Below are 21,517 nucleotides of genomic sequence, written 5' to 3'. Positions count from 1 at the left end.
CAGAAATATCCAGTTGATTATCCCCTTCACAATGACAGTCCAGCTCCCAGCATCACAGCGAAACCTCACTAAAAAAAAGAAACGCATGTTTGGAATAGCAGTAGATACTCTTATTCAGAGGGGAATCGCTTAGCATTTCGATGCTGAACAAACCCAGGTGGGTCGGACCAGACTGATATGCAAATGGAGATTTCCCCTCTGGAGATAAAACGTGGTTGTAGACCCCTGCAAATTATGTAGAAACCTTTTGACTTTCTGACCAATGCTCAAAACTAAACGGAATTGCTGGCTTATTTACAATTGTTAAACACCCCTGCACCAACAACCAAATATTATCCATATAAAGCATCTGTATTTACCAACTGTGGACTTAAACATAAAAGTTGTGAGAGTGCTTGGTGCATGTTTTTTGTAAATAACTCGTGTCAACACAACTTTTTGTTTGGGGTGTTGTAATGTTCCATTTCTATTGTTATCTATATCACGAGGAGCCGCATCTCCTTTCTATTGTCATTACCTGAGTGGGCTGTGACCCACATGTTATGATGGACGTGGCTTGCGCCCAAGAGTTCAGTTCGTGCTTGATTGAATAAAGAGTCACACACACAGATCCAACTCTGTGCTTCATTTACAGTTTTGCTTTATTGTTTCGTTGCGATTGCATGCTGAGATTGAACAATGGTGTCGAGGATTCTTCAATGATGAAAGATCACTGAGAACCCTGCTTACCGCTCACATTGCCCATTCTGGAGCTCCAGCCTGAAGACACATGTGACAGACACCCAAACTGACACAGCCTGAGACTTCACGTGGCCGAACATCTTATACGCCAAAGCGGGTGAGAGCGCTGCATCCTGCCACCATATTAAACTGCAGAAAGGGACAAGTAATTACTTACCACTGTGCGACATCGCACGCGTGATGCACAGGCCGCCTCATCACAGCGCTCCAGGCAGGCCTCATTTCTTGCGCGCTTCACGTTTCCCACCAAAGGGAACAATCCAAAGCAGATCCTGCACACTAGCATCTAAACTGCACCGCGACAGAGGAAATGATCAGCACAAACGTTACCGCCAGCACACTACATCACAAAGGCGAACTGCCAAGAGTGGATTAAGTCCCAATTGCCATTTACACCACTACAATCTGCCATTGAGCTACGTGCCCAGATGAGAGGCTCCCAATGTGACAACAAGGTTCTCCCCACAGCAGCAAAGCGCGAAAGTCATCATTCACACAAACCTTAAGGTGAGAACCTGTGCACCCCGCTTCTGCCATCATGTCCAGTAATGAAGCAGACACCAGTCTGCAGAACCCTCAATCCAGTTCCACACCTCGCCACCAGGACCACAAGGCAGAGAGTGGCACCGATACAGCTACAGGCTATGTCACAATTTGACATTTCAGACACCAGTAGTTTGGCGCCTAGAGGGGCCCAATGGCTTAAAGAACTGCAGATATATATTGATGCCTCCGGGGTTCGCAAGGAACGCCGCTTAGGGGAATTTTGATGCATTCGCTTGGCCCGGTGGTACGAGACCTTGCATTTGAGCTGCCAGAAAGCAACACAGACACATTTAAAGGCGTGATTGATTCCCTGAACCACTATTTTGCACCATTGAGAAATGTAGACTACGAGAAACACATTTTTCACACCACCACCCAAGATAGAGGTGAAAACATGGATAATTTTGTAATGAGACTGAGAAAGCGGGCAAAATATTGTGACTTCGATCGATACTCGACAGATGAAGCACTCAAATCACAGGCAATAGCGGGCTGCGAATCTCCTGAATTCTACAAGAAGCTACTTCAAAAAAGCAGAACGCTGGAAGAAATCCTACAGCTAGCAAGAGTTGATTCTGCGTTAACCCTCCAAACAGAGTCCCTCGGCAAAATCAAAATTATGCAGTCCGCCTCGGCAGCAACAGTGTGCCCCATTCGCATGCCAGGGGACACAGCAGAACAGAAGAAATGTTACAGGTGCGGTTTCAAATTCCCACATGTTGGTCCTTGCCCGGCCATTGCTTATCAATGTGACGAATGTGGAGGCGAAAACAACTTTGTCTGTCTGTAGGAACATTACATTCTTTCAACCGGCAGAGACTCCAGAAGGCAAGATGGCCGCCACTCTAGACGGGAAAGCCCACAACCCTACATGCAATGTTCACCTACTGCCAGCAGGCGCCGCTCCCACAGCACATCTCGAGAGCCCTCACTCACCGACAGATAGCGGGAAGAAAAGGCAGAACAATCTATTCGCAAAAGAAGCAGGCACGACCCCAATGAAGAAAACCGAGACAAAAAATTAGATATCGGGAAGAATCGACACAATGGCAACAAGACTGTCATCTTCATCCAGCGGGGACCACAAGAGAGGATACGTCCATGCCATTTGAAACAGCGTTGCCGCAGAATACAGTCCGACGTTATTGCTACAACTAAACGGCCAGAGTAAGGAATTCCTAATTGACACCGGAGCCACGGTTAATGTGATTAATGACGACACATACAAGTCTCTCATCACAAAGAAGTAATAAAATGAAGGAGACACCCTGATCTACCCCTATGGGTCAAACAAACCCCTCAACTGCCGAGGCATGTTCACGGCCAGATGCCAATATAAGGATAAAAGCCAAAAGGTCAATATTCACATCATAAAAGTTGAAGTACCAGGGGGAAGCATATTGAACTTCAGGTCAGCCATCCAAATGGGCCTCATTCACATAATGTACCAAATTATGTCCGCACACACCACCAGTCCGAAGGATATGATACAAACATAAAACTACACATAAACCCACACATTCCACCGATGACCCAGCACTAGAAGGGCATCCCCCTCAACATCCAGAGGCACGTGGAAGATGAAATTCAATCCCTGCTAAAGCAAGATATCATTGAACCAGTGTCAGGACCCACACACTGGGTGTCTCCTATAGTTCCCATGCCCAAAAAGGAGAACAAAACCAGTAGCCGCATTTGTGTAGACATGAGGGCCCCAAATGTAGCTATAGAAAAAGAAAGTCACCTTGCCCCCAGGATAACGGACATGATGCACCTACTTCACGGGGCAAAAGTATTCTCTTAATTGGACTTAAACAAGGGTTACCACCAGCTTGAACTGCATCCATCTTCAAGGTACATAACCACACTCTCGACACAACTGGGACTATTCAGATACAAAACGCTCAGCTTTGGTGTGTCATCAGCGGCTGAAATCTTTTAAAATGAAATTCAACAAGTTATCAAGCACATCCCAAATTGCTTGAATTATAGTGATGACATTCTGATCTTTGGCATCACCCAAGAAATACATGATGACACCCTAAGGAGAGTGTGCATGGCCCTTGAAGACGCTCATCTCACGCTCATCCCAGAGAAGTGCGAAATCAGCAAGTCAACACTAAAATTCTTTGGACACATATTTTCAAGTAACGGCCTACAATCAGACCCTAAAAAGGTGCAAGTGCTAGTGGAGGCTCCCACGCCCACCTCAGTGTCAGCAGTACGTTCATTCCTGGGAATAGCGAGTTACTGCACAGGCTATATTCCAGACTTTGCGTCAATAAGCACGCCTCTCAGATTACTCACGGGAAAACATCAAGAATTCCACTAGTCAAATGAATGCGAAGAAGCCTTCCAGGAAGTTAAGAAGCGCATTGCGTCAGCATCCAGCATGGCATACTATGATCCGGATCTTGACACTGAACTGACAGTAGATGCAAGTCCAGTGGGGCTAGGAGAGATACTAGCGCAGTCCAAGCCAGGAGCATCACCAGACTCTCCGAGACGTATTGTAGCCTATGCAAGCCGCAGTCTTTCAGCAACCGAATGCGCATACTCACAACCGGAGAAAGAAAGCCTAGCGGTCGTATGGGTATGCAAACACTACCACCTGTTCTTATATGGATGCCCATTCATGATCATCACTGACCAACAGTCTCACACCACCATCTATGGCAAACCAAACACTAAGATGCTGCCACGCATCAGAAGGTGGGGACTAAGGCTACAGAGTACTCTTTCAAAATGACACATCACCCCGGCAAGGAAAATAGCCCAGCGGATTTCCTGTGCAGGTCCAGCTACCCGCTTCCAGCTCACTATGAACGTCAGTCCATCAAACCAATATATAAACTAATTGATAAGCAACGCACTCCCCAGATCCATCACAATGGCTCAACTAATTGAAGCCCTGAAGAAGAACCAACTACTTCAAAAAATACAGGAGTGCCTGAAGTCTGATCAGTGGCACAATAAACTCAACCCGGGACAAATCCTGTCTTCAAGCGAAGAAAGACACTTCCGCACATTGAAACTCATCAGACACACACTATCGACATCGCAGGAAGGTCTTGTGTTAAAAGAAAACAGAATCATCACCCTAGCTAGAATGCAGGAACAAGTGCTAGCACACTTGGGACATAGGGGAATAGTGTCGACCAAGAGGCAACCCAGAACCAAAGTATGGTTCCCCCAGATGGACGAGAAGGTGGAACAACTACTAGGCAAGTGCATCGCATGCCAGGCAGTCGCCCCAGGTACATTCCCAGAGCCGCTCAAAACATCAGCGATGCCTCTGCAAGTATGGGACGAAGTGGCCGTTGACATGTTCGGGCCCCTCAAATGGCAAGTATGTACTAGTGATTGTCGATGAAATGTCCCGGTTCCCCGAAGTGCACCTCATCCACTCCACAAGTGCCCAAGCAGTAATACCAGCTCTAGACAAAACTTTTGCAGACTATGGGATTCCATCAATAGCAAAGTCAGACAACGGCCCACCATTCAGCGGACATGACTTCGCCATGTTCGCAGAACATCTTGGTTTCCAGCATCGCAAGATCACTCCACTGTGGCCACAATCAAATGGAATGGTGGAGAAATTCATGAGCAACCTAAAACGGGCCCTCCAAGTTTGTTCCATTACTAACGGATCGTTCATGCAAGCCATCTGCACACTATCCCTCACAGCTTGACCGGGGAATGCCCATCCGCCCTGATGTTTGGACGAGTAGTGAGAACGACACTACCGCACAAACCCCGGGCCGCCCTTCCTGACACCTACATTGACACTGCAAGAGTGAAAGACGAGGAGAGCAAAACAAAGATGAAAGAATATGCAGATCTTCAGAGACATGCAAAACCAAGATACATCCAAATAGGCCATCAGGTCCTGGTCCGACAGGGGTCAATGATAACAGCTGCAAGCCTGAAGGGCACCATCACTCGGAAATCCTCATTCTTCCGAACCTTCGTGGGCGACCGAAACCCAGCAAACACTGACTCGCCAAGAGCAGAAGATTCATCTGACGTAGACTCGGAATACCGAGAAGAAGACAGACGCTGATGACAGCGACTGCATAAGCACAAGTGAGCACCCACCTGCAGGCCGTCCATCACGGAAATCAATACGCAAAACATCAAGATGGATAGAGGAAATTAACTAACCACCCCCATTTTATGTTTAGGAATGGGGAGATGTAATGTCCCATTTCTATTGTCATTAATATCCAGAGGAGCCGCATCACCTTTCTATTTGTCATTTCCTGAGTGGGCTGCGATCCACGTGTTATGATGGGCGGGGCTTCCGCCCGAGAGTTCGGTTTGCGCTTGATTGAATAAAGAGTCACAGGGAAAGATCCAACTCTGTGCTTCATTTACAGTGCTGCTTTATTGTTTCATTACCATTGCATGCTGAGATTGAACAGGTGCAGATATACATATGTAATTTAATAATAATAATAATGGAATAATAATTCAGCATTTATATAGCGCTATGAACCCTCAGGCATCTGACCGCTGCTTATAATTACCCACGGTGTGCGGTGCTCATTTATAAACCTCGGAAGGATAAAAGGCTGAGTTTGGCCTTGCCGAGATGCGAACCTGCGCCAGCAGGCTCTGCACAGATGTCAAAGCGAGCGCTATTCTCGCTGTGCTATCGACCGGCTTAAGTAGCATAGATGGGGCCAGTACTAGATGGCAGTTTTTCAACTGTGCAAATTTGCAATAAAGTGCCTGCTGCATTTAAAATGCAAAGTTGCAACATATGAACTGTGCAAATTAGCATCAAGTACATACAGAGTTAATGGATACTACTGATAATGGCATACAGTAGTTGCAAAATGATTGTGAATATTCCCAAATCAGTAAACATATACAAAAGTACAATGTTTTCACATTTTATTCCACAATGACATTCATATTTTTAAATATTATCAGGCGACGAGAAGAATTCAGCACCCAGAAATTTCACTCATTGGACAACATCAAGTGCTTTCATCAGGACCTGCAGAAGTTACGGAAGCCGTTCCATCCTGTGAAGGAAGGGAAGGATTACACCAACGCGGAGAACTGGTATAGTTTTGCCAGATGCCAGGGCATGTATGTTTGTTGACTTGGTGTATGTGTTCCTTTTAATAACCCTTTGTCAGCCAGAGACACCTGTTGCAGCATGCTAATATTGATTATAGAATGATCTGGGGCAGCATGGTATTATTTGTGGATCTATAGTTCCCTGTTGCCAGGACGTATCGCAGAACAGTTTGCAATACACTTTGAGCCTTGTAGGAGTCTTCAGGGCACAGCAGAGCTTTGGTGGGATGGAAGGTGCCTATAATGCAATGGATGCAATCTCAATTAAGATAGAAGCTCATGTGCTACAACCAAAATGCTAGCTAGCCCCGAGTCCCGCCAATCCTGACATTAGCTTACCCCCTGATCTGTTCCAGACGGAGCAACGCCCCTGATGTTGAGGCAGTCCATGCTGAGACACTTGACATGCAGAAGCTATCTTAAAGCATAAACCACATTCAGCTGTCGCTTCATGATGAGAGACTTCAAGATCCAGCATTGACCCAATGCGATTTTGAATATTTACATTGATACGTCAGTTCATCTTCCAGTTCAATTTTCCTTTTTAAAAAAAATAAAATAAAAATGTGTTATTTCATAATGAAGAATGAAAGACAGACAAAGCCCAAACAGCAGAGACAAAATAGTTAATCAATAAATGAGAGTACCTCCATGAAGGGCAGATATCTATGACTGCACAAAATCCACAAAGTCCTACATCCTCTTCATCATCCATGCATACATACATATGTAGTAACAAAATGTAAAGTTCAGCCCCTGTCCCACATGTGTTTTCTGACACAGCTCCCAGGTTACATTTCAAAATGTGCGTGTGTGCGTACGGATTGCTGTATATGTGATTCTTGGTTGTGAAAACATTTATAATTTAGAAAGGAAGAGCAATTCTTACTGGATTTCAGAAGAAAGCCTACATACGTTTACGTATGGTGGCAGGAGCTTCTCGGAGTCGGAGTGGGCTTTCGCGGGGGAGGGACTCTAGCCCAAGTCTCTCCACATGCTCCAAAATGAAATGCAAGTAGAGTATGCACTTGAGGAATGAATCCCACTCCTTCAAGCATAGTGACTGGAAGAAAGAGGAAAGGACAGAGTCCCCACTAGGGCTCCTTATAGAACAGCTAGAGTCAGTGACCCGCTGCCTGTGACACCCAGAGACTTGGCGTCCTATCAGCGAGAGATGATGGCCATGTTTACCAAAATGCAGAAATGGCTTGGGGCATCCACCCCATTACCACCTTGGCAGTTGCCCATCACGGTTCCAGAGACAAAGCACCACGTGACAGTAAGCCACCAACAGCACCTGACATCCCAAAAGGGCTGGATAAACTGAGCACTGTGGTCGTAGACCGGCTTGGCAGGGACTTCTCCACCCTGTCCAAAAAGATTGCGCCTCGAATTTGGCATGGCACCGCAGATGATGCCAGACGGCTGAAATCCTGTTGGTTTCGGAGTGGAGGATGCAACCAGGGAATCACATAGGAATGTGGATGTGCTCCTAAACGGGGTAATGACTTTGATATTGGCGATTTGGAAGAACATTACTCTAGAGCCAGGGATGATTTTGTGGAGAGGTCATGTTAGGTGGATGAGGTCCTCAACGAAAGGGTGCTAGTGGACCCCAACGCAGAATGTGTGACATACATGGCACTTTTGAGAGGGGCCGTTAAGGCTCTGAAAACCCCGATACTGGACCCATCAAGGAGCCAAAGCTGGACCACCTTTTTCTGCCTGCCAGGACATTTTTCAAATATTCAATCCTGGATATTTGGGAGTAGCCCATTTCTGTCCTTTCCCTGAACAGGAACATTGTTAGGAAGTACTGGCCAGCCGGAGGAGACCCTTCTACTTTCTTTGACCAACCAGCTGCTGACTCCCTAGTGGTTCATTCACCCAACTCCAGAGCATGCCCTAATGCGTTTCCGATCTTGCCCCCAGACAGGGAATCAAAAAGGATTGAGGCTGTGGCCAAATAAGTGTTCAAAACAGGCTTCTTTGGCTCTGCATTTCATTTCTTGCTTTACTGTGACTTGTCCAGATGATCCCAGAGTAGGGCTAACCTGGATACCGGGGCTGACCCGAGGTTCCTTACTTAGAGGCTAATTTCAGTACCGGCAAGGCTGAGGATTCCCACTTAGAAGCTAACACCAATACCCACAGGGCCAAGGATCCTTCAATGGGGCTAAAAAACAATACCAGTGTTCGCTCCAAGGTTCCCTCAGCGAAGGCTAAGGTTTTGACCAGTGGCATAGAGTTTCCCCCTTGCAGGGCTAACATTCCCAAGACCCGTCTCGTCAAGCACCACCTCCAGGCTTCACACCTCAGTCTTTTTCCTCCCTCCAAGGTTGAACTCTAACTGGAGCTAAGGCATTTTAAGGACATTGGGGGAGGGAGTATGGAGCAAAGGGGACTATGGACTGGGATTGCAGCAGTCACTATGGTGAATAACGTTCCTTACTCCTACGTCCCATCCCAGCACGGAGGAGGTACAAACCACCAAGGGAGTAAAGCAGGGATGTGTGATGGCCCCCCAAATGTTCAATATCTACATGGCTGTCCTTTCAATCCAGCTGGAGGGTGTTAATTGTAGTCCACCCAAATTGGGCCGAGAGCAGGTTCGATGACTGTCCTATGCGGATGACATCGTGTTATTTGAGCACACGTTCGTGGGTCTGTGTAGAGCAACCACTGAACTTCATACATTTGCAAATACCAACAATCCGGTTGTTAATCTTGAAAAAACAAAAATAGTGTGCTATGGTAAAGGGTGTAGTACTGCCTTCCTTATCATTGGAGGACGAGAAATTGAGTGGGTATCTAGGTGTGAATATGGAGATAACAGATACATAGAGCTGAAGAACCAGAGAAGTCGGAGAGCTTTTGTCCAGACACTGCCATTTAAAAAATGTACAACAAACACGACAGGATATAGTTTTGCAGGAACACAAATGTTGTACAAATAAAGTTTTGTGCCCACGATTACCTATGGCCTTGAGGCATTGAATATGAGTTGTCTTAAGTGGCCAAAATCTATCAAAGGGCACTTCTGGAGATCTGCCCTGGGACTGGCAAGGTATGTCTGAATTGAACTAATACGCCTGGAATTTGGCCTAATGTCTCTCGTATCAGTAGTTCTGAAATATAGGGGTATTTTGTACATTAAGGCCAGGAAAAATTCCAGTAGTGCACTGTTGAACGAAATGGGAAATGTCATGATGAAACACGGAAAAGGAAATAGTCTGTACGTATGTGGAAATTTTGTGGTAGAATTGTTTGAAAACATTGACTGGACACCAGACTGGACCCATGATTACTTTGCACTAACAAAGGAATTTGAAAAGAAATTGAAAGACTGGGATTGGGTCAACAGCTACACCCACATGGAATCCTTGAAAGGATATCCTGATCACTGTATTAGGCAATATAAATACTTTAAACGTCAGTTCTATTTCATGAAATGCCCAGTAGTGAGCATACGCTGATTCCTTTTTTTAATAAGGATTGACTATTTACCCTGGGACTAGTTAACAGTATTTCTCATGCACGACGGACATGTAGAGTATGTAATAATCCTGTGGCACGAGAAAGCTCACATCACATACTTACAGGTTGTGGGAAGTCTTTGTTCGATTGTTGGGGTGATTTGTGCATAGTTCCACAACAAATGGGGATAACTCCTTCTCAAAGTATTGTATGAACTATGGTAGCATCAGTCTAAGGATTGCCCTACATAATGTATGGATGGTGGTGTCGGAAATGTTAGAGAAACAGTAAGGATACTTGAAATTGATGATGAATGTAAATATATTTTTCTAGAATAATGAAATGATTCATTAGTGAATTGTGAAATGAGATATAGTTATGCTAGTGGTGAAGGACCTTGCCCTCACCAACCATTCTTCCAGGTGAGGGTATACATGGACCCCCTGGAGGCAAAATAAGGCCACAACAGCCCACACCATTTTGGTAAACACCCATGGTGCAAAATTCAGGCCAAAGAGAAGTACTGGAAACTGGAAGTGGAGACCCCAACATACAAGCATGCAATGAGGAGTCCAAATTGGGATCTGGTGATAAATATCCTTGAACACCACAGCACAGATCCAGTCTCCCTGCTGAAGAGCTGACCGGATCTGGACCGGATCGGGGCTGGAGTGATCATCTTGAATTTTTCTCTTGGCTGAGATGCAGGTTGAATCTGCCAAATCCGAAATATTGTATTTGTATTGGTCTGTTTATTTATTTATAGAGCCCACCGGCCATCAAGCATCTGGGCGCTTGTAAGACATTTTAGGTTACAGCATAACACGATAGATACAGGATAGCAGATGTATATACAAGGATACTTTACAATAATGAGTACATGTGCAAGAGGTACAGTGAAAAATATATACAAGTCCTAGGTAGTTCAAGTTATTAGCATAAAGGTACAAACAATGTAGATTCATATATACAGATCATGGAGTTAAATGTCAGCAGTCATTAGAGTGTAACAAATGTTTGGCATTAGTTTTGAATGAATGGAAGAAAGATGAGGTTCTTAGGTGTCCGGAATAGAGTTCCAGAGTTGTGCTGCCAAGACTGGAAAGCTGGATCCTCCAGTTCTTTTGTATTTAAAGTTGGGGATTCTGATACTGTTTGAGCCTTTCTAATAGGACGTTCAGATGTATGCTTGGTGAATTCCTCTGTAAGTTATGCCGGTGCTTTGTTGTTAAGGCATTTGTATGTTAGGTTTAGTGTTTTCAGTTTAATTCTGTCTTTGATGGCTAACCATTTGGATGATCTTCTTTGCTCAGATATGAAATAATGCCCTAAGAACAGACCCAGGGCTGTTTTAGGGCATTATTTTGGAGGGTTTGAAGTTTGTTAGTATTATGTTTACTAGTGCCTAAATACAGAGCATTGCAGTAATCCAATTTCGACAGGATTAGTGCCTGTGCGATCACGATGCAACTTTCTATGGTTAGAAATGGTTTACATGCGTAAATTAATTTGCATGTGTAACTTGTTGCAGATGCTGTGGCATTTACTTGTTGAGGTTGAGAGCAGAGTCTAAGTAGAAACCTAAGGTTTTTACTTCCTTGCCAACTTTGTTCTTAATACCGTCAATGGTGATGAATTTGTATTGGTGAGGGAGTTTGTTTAGTTTACTGGTGGACCCTATGATTAGGAGTTTGGTCTTTTCATCATTAAGACATAGACCATGGGTGGCCATTCAGGTTTGTATAATTTGGTATATTTTGTTTATAAGGCTTTTGTCTTTCTCATAATCTCCCTGGATAGGGATGAGGATTTGGGTGTCATCAGCATAATTAGTGTATGAGACACGCAGATTGTCAAGTATATCAAAGAGCAGCTTTGTAAATATATTGCACAAAGTAGGGGAGACACATGATCCCTGTGGTACGCTACATGTGATGGGTACTGGGTCTGCTGCAGAGGAGGGTGAAAAGACTCTTATGGTTTTATTATCTAGAAAAGAGTTTATCCAAGTAGTGGCCTCTGTGGAGAAGTTGGCAGCCGATTTCAGGTGGTTACATAAGACTTTGTGGGTTCACCAAATCGAAAGTGGCTGACAAGTGTAGGAGTAGGAGAATGTAAATTTCTCCTCTGTCTTTCCGTTCGTCTAATTGGTTCTTGAGATCGAGAAGGGTAGTCTCAGTCCCATGTCTTGGTCTAAAACCAGATTGTCAGGTGCCTAGTAAGTTGTTTGTCTCCAAATAAGATTGAATCTGTAGATAGGCAGCTCTAGCTAAGATTTAAAGGAGAAACGGAACTGTCGTTATAGGCCTGTAAATTAGTCGGGACGCTATGGTCCAGTTTAGGCTTTTTAAGAGGGGTAGTACCCAGGCAACTTTGAGGTTGGTCGGTACAGAACAGGATTTGAAAGAAGAATTTATAAAGGTGGTAACAAACGGAGATAGGCCTTTGGCAGCTTCTTTAATGATGGAAGCTGGGCATGTATCCCCAAGGCAACAGGAAGGTTTGAGTGAGGTAATGATACTTTCAGCTTCAGTGGTAGAAATTGACCTGAATTTGAATTGGTTGTGTGGTTTGGTTTGGTTGTTAGCAAATTCTTGCAAGATAGCTTCTTGAGTGGCGAGCGCGATCTTTTTTAATTCTGTCATTGAAAGTTTTTTTTAGTGTGAACAATTTCCTTTTTGTATCTGTTGGTGAGAGAGGTGAGGAGATTTTTATTCTGCGTCGACAGGTTTTTTTTTCCAACTAGTTTCTGCCTGTCTTTTTTCTTTGTGCAGAGCTTTTAGGCTAGCAGTAAACCACGTGTTGAGATGAGCCAGAGGTTTAGCTTTGCTTAATTTCAGAGGCGCGATGGTATCTATAGCTGTATTGATCGTATTGTTGTACAGATCAACCAGTTCTATAGGATCAGTAGGCAGGTAGGTGGGATTGGTAATGGGATGGATCAGCGGTAGGAGGTTTGTGACTGTTGTATTCGTTCTACATCTATTGAGGGCTGGTGGTGCCATTGATATCCTGGATGGTGAATGAGATCAGATGGTCATCAGTCCAGATGCATGGTTCAGTGGCAGTGATGCAGGTGGTACAGTTAATATCTGCGACCCAGTCCAAAGTGTGGCCTTTGGAGTGAGTGGGTCCGTTGTTCCTGATGGTAAGGCCAGCTTCCACGATAGTGTTTGCTAGGATGGTGGCATTAGTATCTTTATGGTCATTGAGGCCCAGGTTAAAGTCGCCAAGTAGGATAATTTGCGTCCCAGGTTTGGGGTTGGTATTCAGAAGAGATGTTATGTCTTCTTCAAATGCTCCTAGAGGGCCAGGAGGTCTGTAGATCTTATGCACAGTAATAGTGCGTGAAGGGGATATTCACATTTTAACTGTAAGTAACTCCGCTGATGGCAGTAGTATGGGTTCTATCTCTCTGATGGTTAGGTCTGATTTGTAGATGAATGCTAGGGTGCCACCTTTAGATGTTTCTCTAGCTCTTCTAATTGTAGTGAAGTTGGCTGGTTGTGCAGAGGTACCTGGTTTCGATTCTGGTATCGTAAAGAGCCTAGAATAAAACCCTGGTCCTCTTTCTAGGATTGGCACTTCCTCTATTGCTCTCATCTCAAGTAATTTTGATAGTCTTCCTTCAAGGAAGGGGATACAACCTGCATTAGGGGAGGATTGGAAGGAAGGACGGGGGAAGGGGTAATCTGAAACCCTTGCTGGCTCTGAAATCAGATATATACAACAAATAAATCATCCACGGGTCAGAAGTGATGATTTGCCATGACTTGATGTGAAGGGAAATAATCCCCCTCCCACACAAGAGTACTGTGAGACCGATCCACCCCATAACTTTTTGTGCTTCTCATCTGTGGTAGGGGAGGCTCCAAAAGTTGCGGCTGAGAGGGAGAAAACCCCAGAACAGAATACTTCTGTTGCTTTTTTCTGTGTAAAGTTGTTTATCTACCCTGTTGTTTAGCTTTCCTGTCCTGACAACCTTGAAATCCTGCAAAGGAGCATGATCAGGAATCCACCGTTGAGGGAGTGGTTTGTTTAGGTATTGATGATTTAGCCATGAGGGTGCTTGCTTTCTTTTTGAAAGTTCATCATCAGTGGAATGATGAAATAAATCTATCCCATCACAGGAAAGACCGAGAACCTTGTTGTGGACTTCATAAATTTAGTAGCGTAAAGCCACGCTTGCCTGCAGGTGTCCACACCTGTGGCAACTCCTTTTTGATGAGGTGCTCACATGATGAGCTGCAGCCACTAAGAGACCCTGGGCAATCACTCTAGCATCCGCTTGAGCTCCTTTAAATTGTTTGAGATGCTCAGGTGGAACAAATCTTTCAAATTCTGATAGATCCCTCCAGACTCTTTGGTTAGTGGCCTCCAGTAACACTATAGCATTAGCCTGGAGTAATTGCAGTGCAGAGCCGGCGTAAACTTTCTTGCCTAGAGATGCCAGAGTTCAATCTTCCTTACTCAGAATATTTGAGGCTGATGCGTAGCAAGAAGCCTGTCTGGAATACAACATTGCAGCTACCACTACTGACCGGAAAAATGGGGACAAGAACTTAGAGAGCCTTCATCAGCCTGCATCAGTCGGTACCTCAAATCAACCCTCTTGTTTCTGGGAGGAACTGAGTGTAGCTTTGTCCAGTTGTGAAAACAGAAAAATAATATGAGGCCGGGAAGCCCAAAAGGAAACACACCAACAGAGGTTACAAAGAAACATACGAGTACTTTATTTCAAGCTACAACAGTTACCAAGTCAACTGACAAACAGATAGCTATTCGGCTCTCAGTATAACATAACGAACTTCAACGAGGGTTCGATGTGTTCAGTGAGAGACCGCACATTGGAATACCCGGGCCATTTATACAATTCGTCCAGCCCTTGGCCAACCCTCATGCGGGTTAACCATTCTGTGAAATACAATACTGGTCTAGGGTTCCTTGCCAGGTCAACCATTAATATATGCATTTTGATTAGTTTCGCTGATATAAGTAGTACATTTACATGTAGGACAAGGTCTCAGTTCACGACCCCGACAAGTAGCCTGCAGGCATATTAATCATTCAGCTGTACGGAGGTCACAATGGCCAGAATCTATTCGAAATGTCATTTGGCCTCCATTTTGATGTTCAGGGTGACTTCTACATAACAAGAGAACCTAAAATGGCGGCTTGATTCAAGATGGCGGCTTACATTGATTTCTCTGAGGTCAAGACCTTGCCGTGCAGTTTGTTCGCGCATGATGTTTAGACAACTTGGCGTAGGCCAATACACATGACAATGCATTACTTACCGTAAAAGCATTTCTGATGGTTGTATCTGCTTAGATTCACATGCTGTGCATAGGTCCGACATCCAGTGGTCACTGCGGAGTATTGCATTTTGTTTTTCGTAGTCGAAAAGGGGACGTCGACAAGGCGTGTCTGTAACACTATCCCTATAGTGACGTGCGTTGTACCCACAATACCTCACGCGTCGAGGTCCCTCTGTTTGTATTTTTCTGCCCTGAGGGAGCCTTCTAGACGTGAGTGAGTACAGAAAAGAGAGAAATATAGAAAAGGATGTCTATGTTCCTTCCATCCGAGCGGGGAGGAAGGGTGGGCGCATGTGAATCTAAGCAGATACAACCATGAGAAATGCTTTTACGGTAAGTAATGCATTGTCTTCTGATGTTTGTTAATCTGCTTAGAATGACATGCTGTGCATAGACTAGCGAGCAGTACCCGGAGTTGGCGGTGGGTTATGAGAAGGAACAGTAGAGAAAAGATGTCTTAATACTGCTTGTCCCACCTGGGAGTCAGATCTAGAGTGTGCATCTAGACAGTAGTGTTTTGTAAAGGTGTGCACAGAACTCCAGGTAGCCGCTTTGCAGATGGACTCAAGGGGAACATTTGCAATGAATGCTATGGACGCCCCCGTGCCTCGAGTAGAATGTGCTCTTGGCCTAAAGGGCAGTTCTCTCTTAGCAAGAGTATAGCAGAGAGTGATGCATTGAACAATCCATCTAGAAATAGTGGACTTTGAAACTGCATCCCCTTCTCTTCCTGCTGCCACCGAGACGAAGAACTGATTAGTCTTCCTCAGTGGTCTGGTTCTTTCCATGTAGAACATGACCGCTCTGCGGACATCTAGTGTGTGCAGAGTCCTTTCTCCCAAGTTGGAAGGATTTTGAAAGAACGCTGGTAGTTCTATAGACTGGTTTACGTGGAATTTTGAGATGAATTTCGGAGCAAACCTTGGGTGAGTGCGTAGAACCACCTTATCTCTGTGAACTGTAACAAAGGGGTCTAGAACAGAAAGAGCCTGTAGTTCACTTACTCTCCTGATGGAGGTGATAGCTATTAGAAAAGCAGTCTTAAGAGTGAGGTCTTTAAGAGATGCTTTGTGCATGGGTTCAAAAGGTGAGCCCATGAGTCTGGTAAGTACCACGTTAAGGTCCCATCCGGGAGCTGGGTCAGCTATCGGGGGGTGTATTCACTTTACTCCCTCCATGAAGGCCTTTATAACAGGGATCTTCCACCACGACACTTTGAGTTGGGAAGTGGTGTATGCAGAAAGTGCCGCTAGGTGGACTTTAATGGAATTGAACACTAGACCTGAATCCAATAAATGGGTCAGGTATAGAACAATATGTGTGGGAGAGCAGTCAATTGGGTTGATGCTCTTTCCTCTACACCAGATGACAAATCTCTTCCACTTGCTAGAATAGCAGTGGCGAGTGTTGGGTTTTCTGGCTTCCCTGAGGATGTCCATGCATCTCTGCGGGAGCTGTAGATGTCCAAATTCTATGATCTCAGGAGCCAGGCTGCTAAGTTCATGTTCTGGGGGCATGGATTCAGAATCCTGCCCTTGTCTTGTGACAGCATGTTGTACGGGCAGGGGAGTTTCACTGGGGGAGATAGAGACATCTCCATCAAGTGAGCGAACCATGGCTGTCGGGCCCACATTGGGGCCACCAGTATCATGGTTACTTGTTCCTGGTGCATTTTGTGCACCACCTTGTTGAGAAGGGGAGTCGGGGGAAAAGCGTAAACAAATTTCCCTGACCATTGAATCGACAGACCGTTCCCCTTGGATTGGTTCTGGGGGTACCTGGAGGCGTAACTTTGGCATTGTGAGTTCTCCAGGGTTGCGAACATGTCTATTTCTGGGAATCCCCATTGCGTGAAGACGTCGAAGACGATGTCTTCGTGCAGTCGCCATTCGTACTCTTCGGGCAGGGGGAAATCCCTGCTGAGTTTGTCTGCCAGCAGATTGAGTTCCCCTAGTACATGTTGTGACAGTAGGAACATATTTTGTTTGAGAGCCCACTTCCATATATTTTGGGCCAGTTTGGACAGTCCTGGAGAGTGGGTTCCCCCCTGCTTGTTGATGTAATACATGGCTGTGGTGCTGTCTGTAAGGACCATCACTGTCCTGCCTTGTAGGTGTTCCTGGAAGGCTTTTAGCGCCTTGAACACCGCTAGTAGCTCCAGAAGATTGATGTGTTTGGATGCTACGTTCGGAGTCCACACTCCGTGAGCAGTCTGATGGGATAGGTGAGCCCCCCATCCTGTGAGGGATGCGTCTGTGGTTTGAGTGGCTTCCGCCGCGGGTGTGGCAAAGGGTTTCCCTTTTTCCAGGTTTTCCTTTGTCCACCACCGTAGCGAGAGAACTAAGGCCTGCGAGACCACCACTAGATCGTCCCATAGTCCGCTGGCCTGACACCACTGGCTGTTGAGCCACTCTTGCATTGGGCGCATGCGCAGGCGCGCGTGAGGTACCAAATAAATACACGACGCCATCATGCCTAGCAAGCGCATTGCTTTGCGTACCGTCACCTCTCGACCGGTCACATATTGAGGGATCTGAAACAGCATGTTTTGGACCCTCTCTTTGGAGGGGAAGACGAGGCCGTCCTTTGTTTGAATTAGAGCCCCTAGGAATTGTTTGATTTGGCTGGGGTTTAGGCTGGACTTCTTTTCGTTGATGGAGAAGCCCAACTGGAACAAAAGGTCTACAGTCTTTTGGGTATTGGAGAAGCATGTTTCGTAAGAATCCCCTGTTATGAGCCAGTCGTTGAGGTAAGGGTAAACTGGGATGGACAACCTGCGCAGGTGGGCCGCTGCCACTGCCAGCACCTTCGTGAATACCCTTGGTGCAGATGCTATGCCGAAGGGTAGCACTCTGAACTGGTAGTGTTTGCCCTCTATCATGAACCGGACGTATTTTCTGTGCGCTGGCAACATTAAAATATGAAAGTATGCATCTTTCATGTCCAATGTTGTCATGTAATCTCCCTGTGATAGCAGTGGGATCACTTCTTGTAAGGTCACCATACGAAACTTTTGGGGTTTGATAAACTTGTTCGCTGGGCGCAGATCTAATACAGGGCGCATGGTTAGATCCTTTTTGGGTACAAGGAAGTACACTGAATAAATACCTTCCGTTACCTGAGATAGAGGTACGACCTCTATGGCTCCTTTTTCCAGCAGTTGTTGTACTTCTTGGAGAAGGATGGCAAGATGTTCCGGTGTCATGTGACGTCCCCTCGGGGGTTTGTATGTTGGGGAACTGTTGAATTTGATGCAGTATCCGTGGGCTACGGTGGAAAGTACCCAGCGGTCTGACGTTATACCCTCCCATGCTGGAAGAAAGGATGTTATCCGGCCCCCGACCGGTGTTGCATGGGAGGGGATGCGAATCTTCGCGTCACTTGGTGTTGTTGGGGGCTTGGGAGCCTCTGGGGGTGGACCCCCGGCCTCTTCCTTTGCCCCGGCGCTGGCCTCTTTGGCTGTTCTGGCCACTATTGGTCTGGAAATTGGTGGCAGGGTACTGTTGCTGCTGGTTTTGTTGTTGGCGTTGGCCACGAAAAAAGCGTTTGTTGCCATAGCCGCGCCTGGTAGAGGGCTTAGAGATTTGGTCAAGAGTTTTGATAGTATCGAACTCTTTTTTTAGCCATCTCCAGAGCCTCATCCACCGCTTTCCCGAAGAGGTTTGAGTCTTCAACAGGTTTATTTATTAAAGATGCCTGTGTCTCCGGTTTGAACCCTGAGTTGCGCAGCCATACGTGGCGTTTTAGGATTATTCCCTGAACTAGGGAACGTCCTGCTGTTTCTGCCGCATCCAGAGAGTTCTTTACAATACTCTGGTTGACCTGGGTTCCTTCGCCAATAGTTGTAAGCAGGCGTGTACGTAATGGTTCCGGCGCTTCTTCGGCGTCTTTGCGCAGTTTGGCCCACTGCGCATCCGCATAGCTAGCGAGCAAAGAATTGTTGTTCGCAATTCTTGCCGAAAAGGCAGCCGAGGATGTAACTCTTTTTGCAAGGGCATATAACCGCTTGCCCTCCTTGTCAGGTGGTGCCTCACTGGTGGAAAGTGGTACCCCTGCCCTCTTTCTTGTGTTGGTTACTACCAGGGAATCCGGAATGGAATGTCCCCTGATGTACAGCGGGTCTGAGGGTGAAGGAGTGAAAAGTTTTTCAATTCTAGGATTGACCCCTCTGATTAGTGCGGGTGAGGACAGCGAAGGGATGATTCTTCTCTTCACCGAAGCAAGGAGGGGAATGGTCTGACTGACCGGGGGTTTCTCCTTAATTACTCTTTCCACAAAGTCTAATTCAGGAGAGAGCTCCCCAGTGTCCAGTTGGAAATGTGCTGCTGCTCTGCGCAACAGGGCATTAAATGTGGGCTGATCGTCAATGGGAGACGTGTTTCTAATAGGTGAATTGTCAGGAGGATTTAGGTTCAGGACATCAGTATCGGAATATATTGATGGGGATTGCCAGGGGTGAGAAGGTCCTTCTTGTGGATCTTCTCCGAAGCCTTCTCCTACCAAGTCTGGGCTGTCTTCCAGACCTTTCTCCTGGTTTCGTCCCTCTCCCTCGTCCATAAAATCATCCTCTTCCTCAAAATAATGTTCTTCCCCAGTGAGGTCATACACACTATGGAAGTCTGAGGCTGTGTCCTGGTGGGGATTGACTAGTCTCGGAATTTTGGCCCTGGGGTCCTCCTGAGGCCCTTCTCTTATTCTCTTGGGAGTGGGAGGGTTCTGGGTATTCATAAACCTCTCCATTCTTTCCATGCAGAGATGGAGCCTTTCCATGGTTTCATGGGGTACCCCTGAGCGGTCTAGCGGGGGAAAAATGGTGTCTTGTAGCTGAAAACGGCTCGACCTCTCCCACAACGTCGAGGAAAGTGTCCCGTCGCCCTCCGAAAAGCCTTCAGGTGTGCTGGGAATCCCTTCGACTGAAGGAGATCGTTCCTGCCTTTCTTCAGGCATTTTCGGCATGTCTTTCGACCTTTGCGTAGCGCTCGACGTGTCTTTCGGCGTACGCTTGTGGGCGTCGGCTACCACGATCCTCGCCAAGCTCTCAGCGACTCGTTTGTCAGCGGAGGGCTGTGGTTTCGACGTTATGGGTGTCGATCGCTCTACGGCGGCATGCGCTTTCTGCTGATGCGCGCCGGCCGATGATTTGGGGGCGGCGCCTTTATTTGCCGAAAGCCCAGTCACTGGTCGCGGCTGCGGTTGCGAGAGGGGCTTCGAACCCGAGCGGTCCGAGGAGGCCGCCGGTGGAACCTGCGTCTCCTTGGGCGCTGATGCTCTCTTCGCCTTCGCCTTCGACGAAGAAGAGCCATGGGTTGTGTGCTTATGTGTGGTCTTGTGTGCGTCAATGTCGCCGGGGTGTTCATCCCCATAAGCAGGGCGTGAGCCGAGCCCGTCGGGGCTGGGGACAGACGACGGAGCGCGTGTGTGCTCTCTAGGGGGGTTTTCGACTTCCGTAGCGGAGGTCGTGGTATCACGTTCCTCGTCACTGTCGGAGGTAGCAACGGTGGGTGGAGCGTCGGCCTTCGACATAGCGTAGGCCGCCCACCTCTTGACCCTACGGTCTTTTAGAGTCTTCGGCTTAAGAAGCCGACAAGCCGTGCAACCTTCCTCTTTGTGATCCAGGGGCAAGCAGCGGTTACACCGTGAATGCTTGTCCTTCCAAGTAAACTTGCCCTTGCAAAGCGGGCAAAACCTAAAGGGTGTCCTCTCCATAGCCGAGGCAATAAATCGTGATAACCACCCCAAGGGAAAGGAAGGGGAAAAGGAAAGGCATTCTCAGAAAAGAACTAGAGATGTCCCACGACCCCCACTCTCCCTACTGTATTTGGCCTGCGAGGCCAGGCCACGTGTTCGGCAACGCCGAAGGATCTCCTCCGCTCGTCCCCTCCGTCGAAGATCTTGCTCGGCGGCAGCTTCACAACAGCGTCGAGGGGGGATCGATATGTTCTATATTAATATAGGAAAACGACCAAAGGTCGAGGAGATGAAATCTGCAATGTCTCTCGAGGAGCTCCGCGTAAAGGCGACCAGTAGCTGGGCGGAAAAAAACAATCTGAGGAACCTCGACGCGTGAGGGATTGTGGGTACAACGCACGTCACTATAGGGATAGTGTTACAGACACGCCTTGTCGACGTCCCCTTTTTGACTACGAAAAACAAAATGCAATACTCCGCAGTGACCACTGGATGTCGGACCTATGCACAGCATGTGATTCTAAGCAGATTAACAAACATCAGAAATAACTATTACAATAGGAGGCATAATATTATTTCTATTCCGACAAACCCTCCTTTTGGCCTATGCCAAGTGCTAATACTATTTCTGATGTCTTTGCAAATAACTCCATGCA

General features: G+C 46.5%; 1 protein-coding gene across 2 annotated transcripts in view; it reads left to right on the top strand.

The window, feature by feature from the left end:
- The window catches only part of CCDC60 (coiled-coil domain containing 60), an 879,096-nt gene that overhangs the window by 802,087 nt on the left and 55,492 nt on the right, over positions 1–21,517 (top strand). Inside the window, exon 13 of one of the 2 annotated variants that reach the window (XM_069619174.1) lies at positions 6,226–6,360. The exons of the other annotated variant lie outside the window; for it this stretch is intronic. Within the exon in view, the coding sequence (XP_069475275.1) occupies positions 6,226–6,360 (135 nt within the window). The remainder of the gene's footprint in view (positions 1–6,225; positions 6,361–21,517) is intronic. 2 annotated transcript variants of the gene reach the window in all.

This window comes from Ambystoma mexicanum, chromosome 10 (assembly GCF_040938575.1).
Source record: "Ambystoma mexicanum isolate Mex_15411 chromosome 10, UKY_AmexF1_1, whole genome shotgun sequence".
Taxonomy (NCBI): domain Eukaryota; kingdom Metazoa; phylum Chordata; class Amphibia; order Caudata; family Ambystomatidae; genus Ambystoma; species Ambystoma mexicanum.
This window is presented reverse-complemented; position numbering and strand designations above follow the sequence as displayed.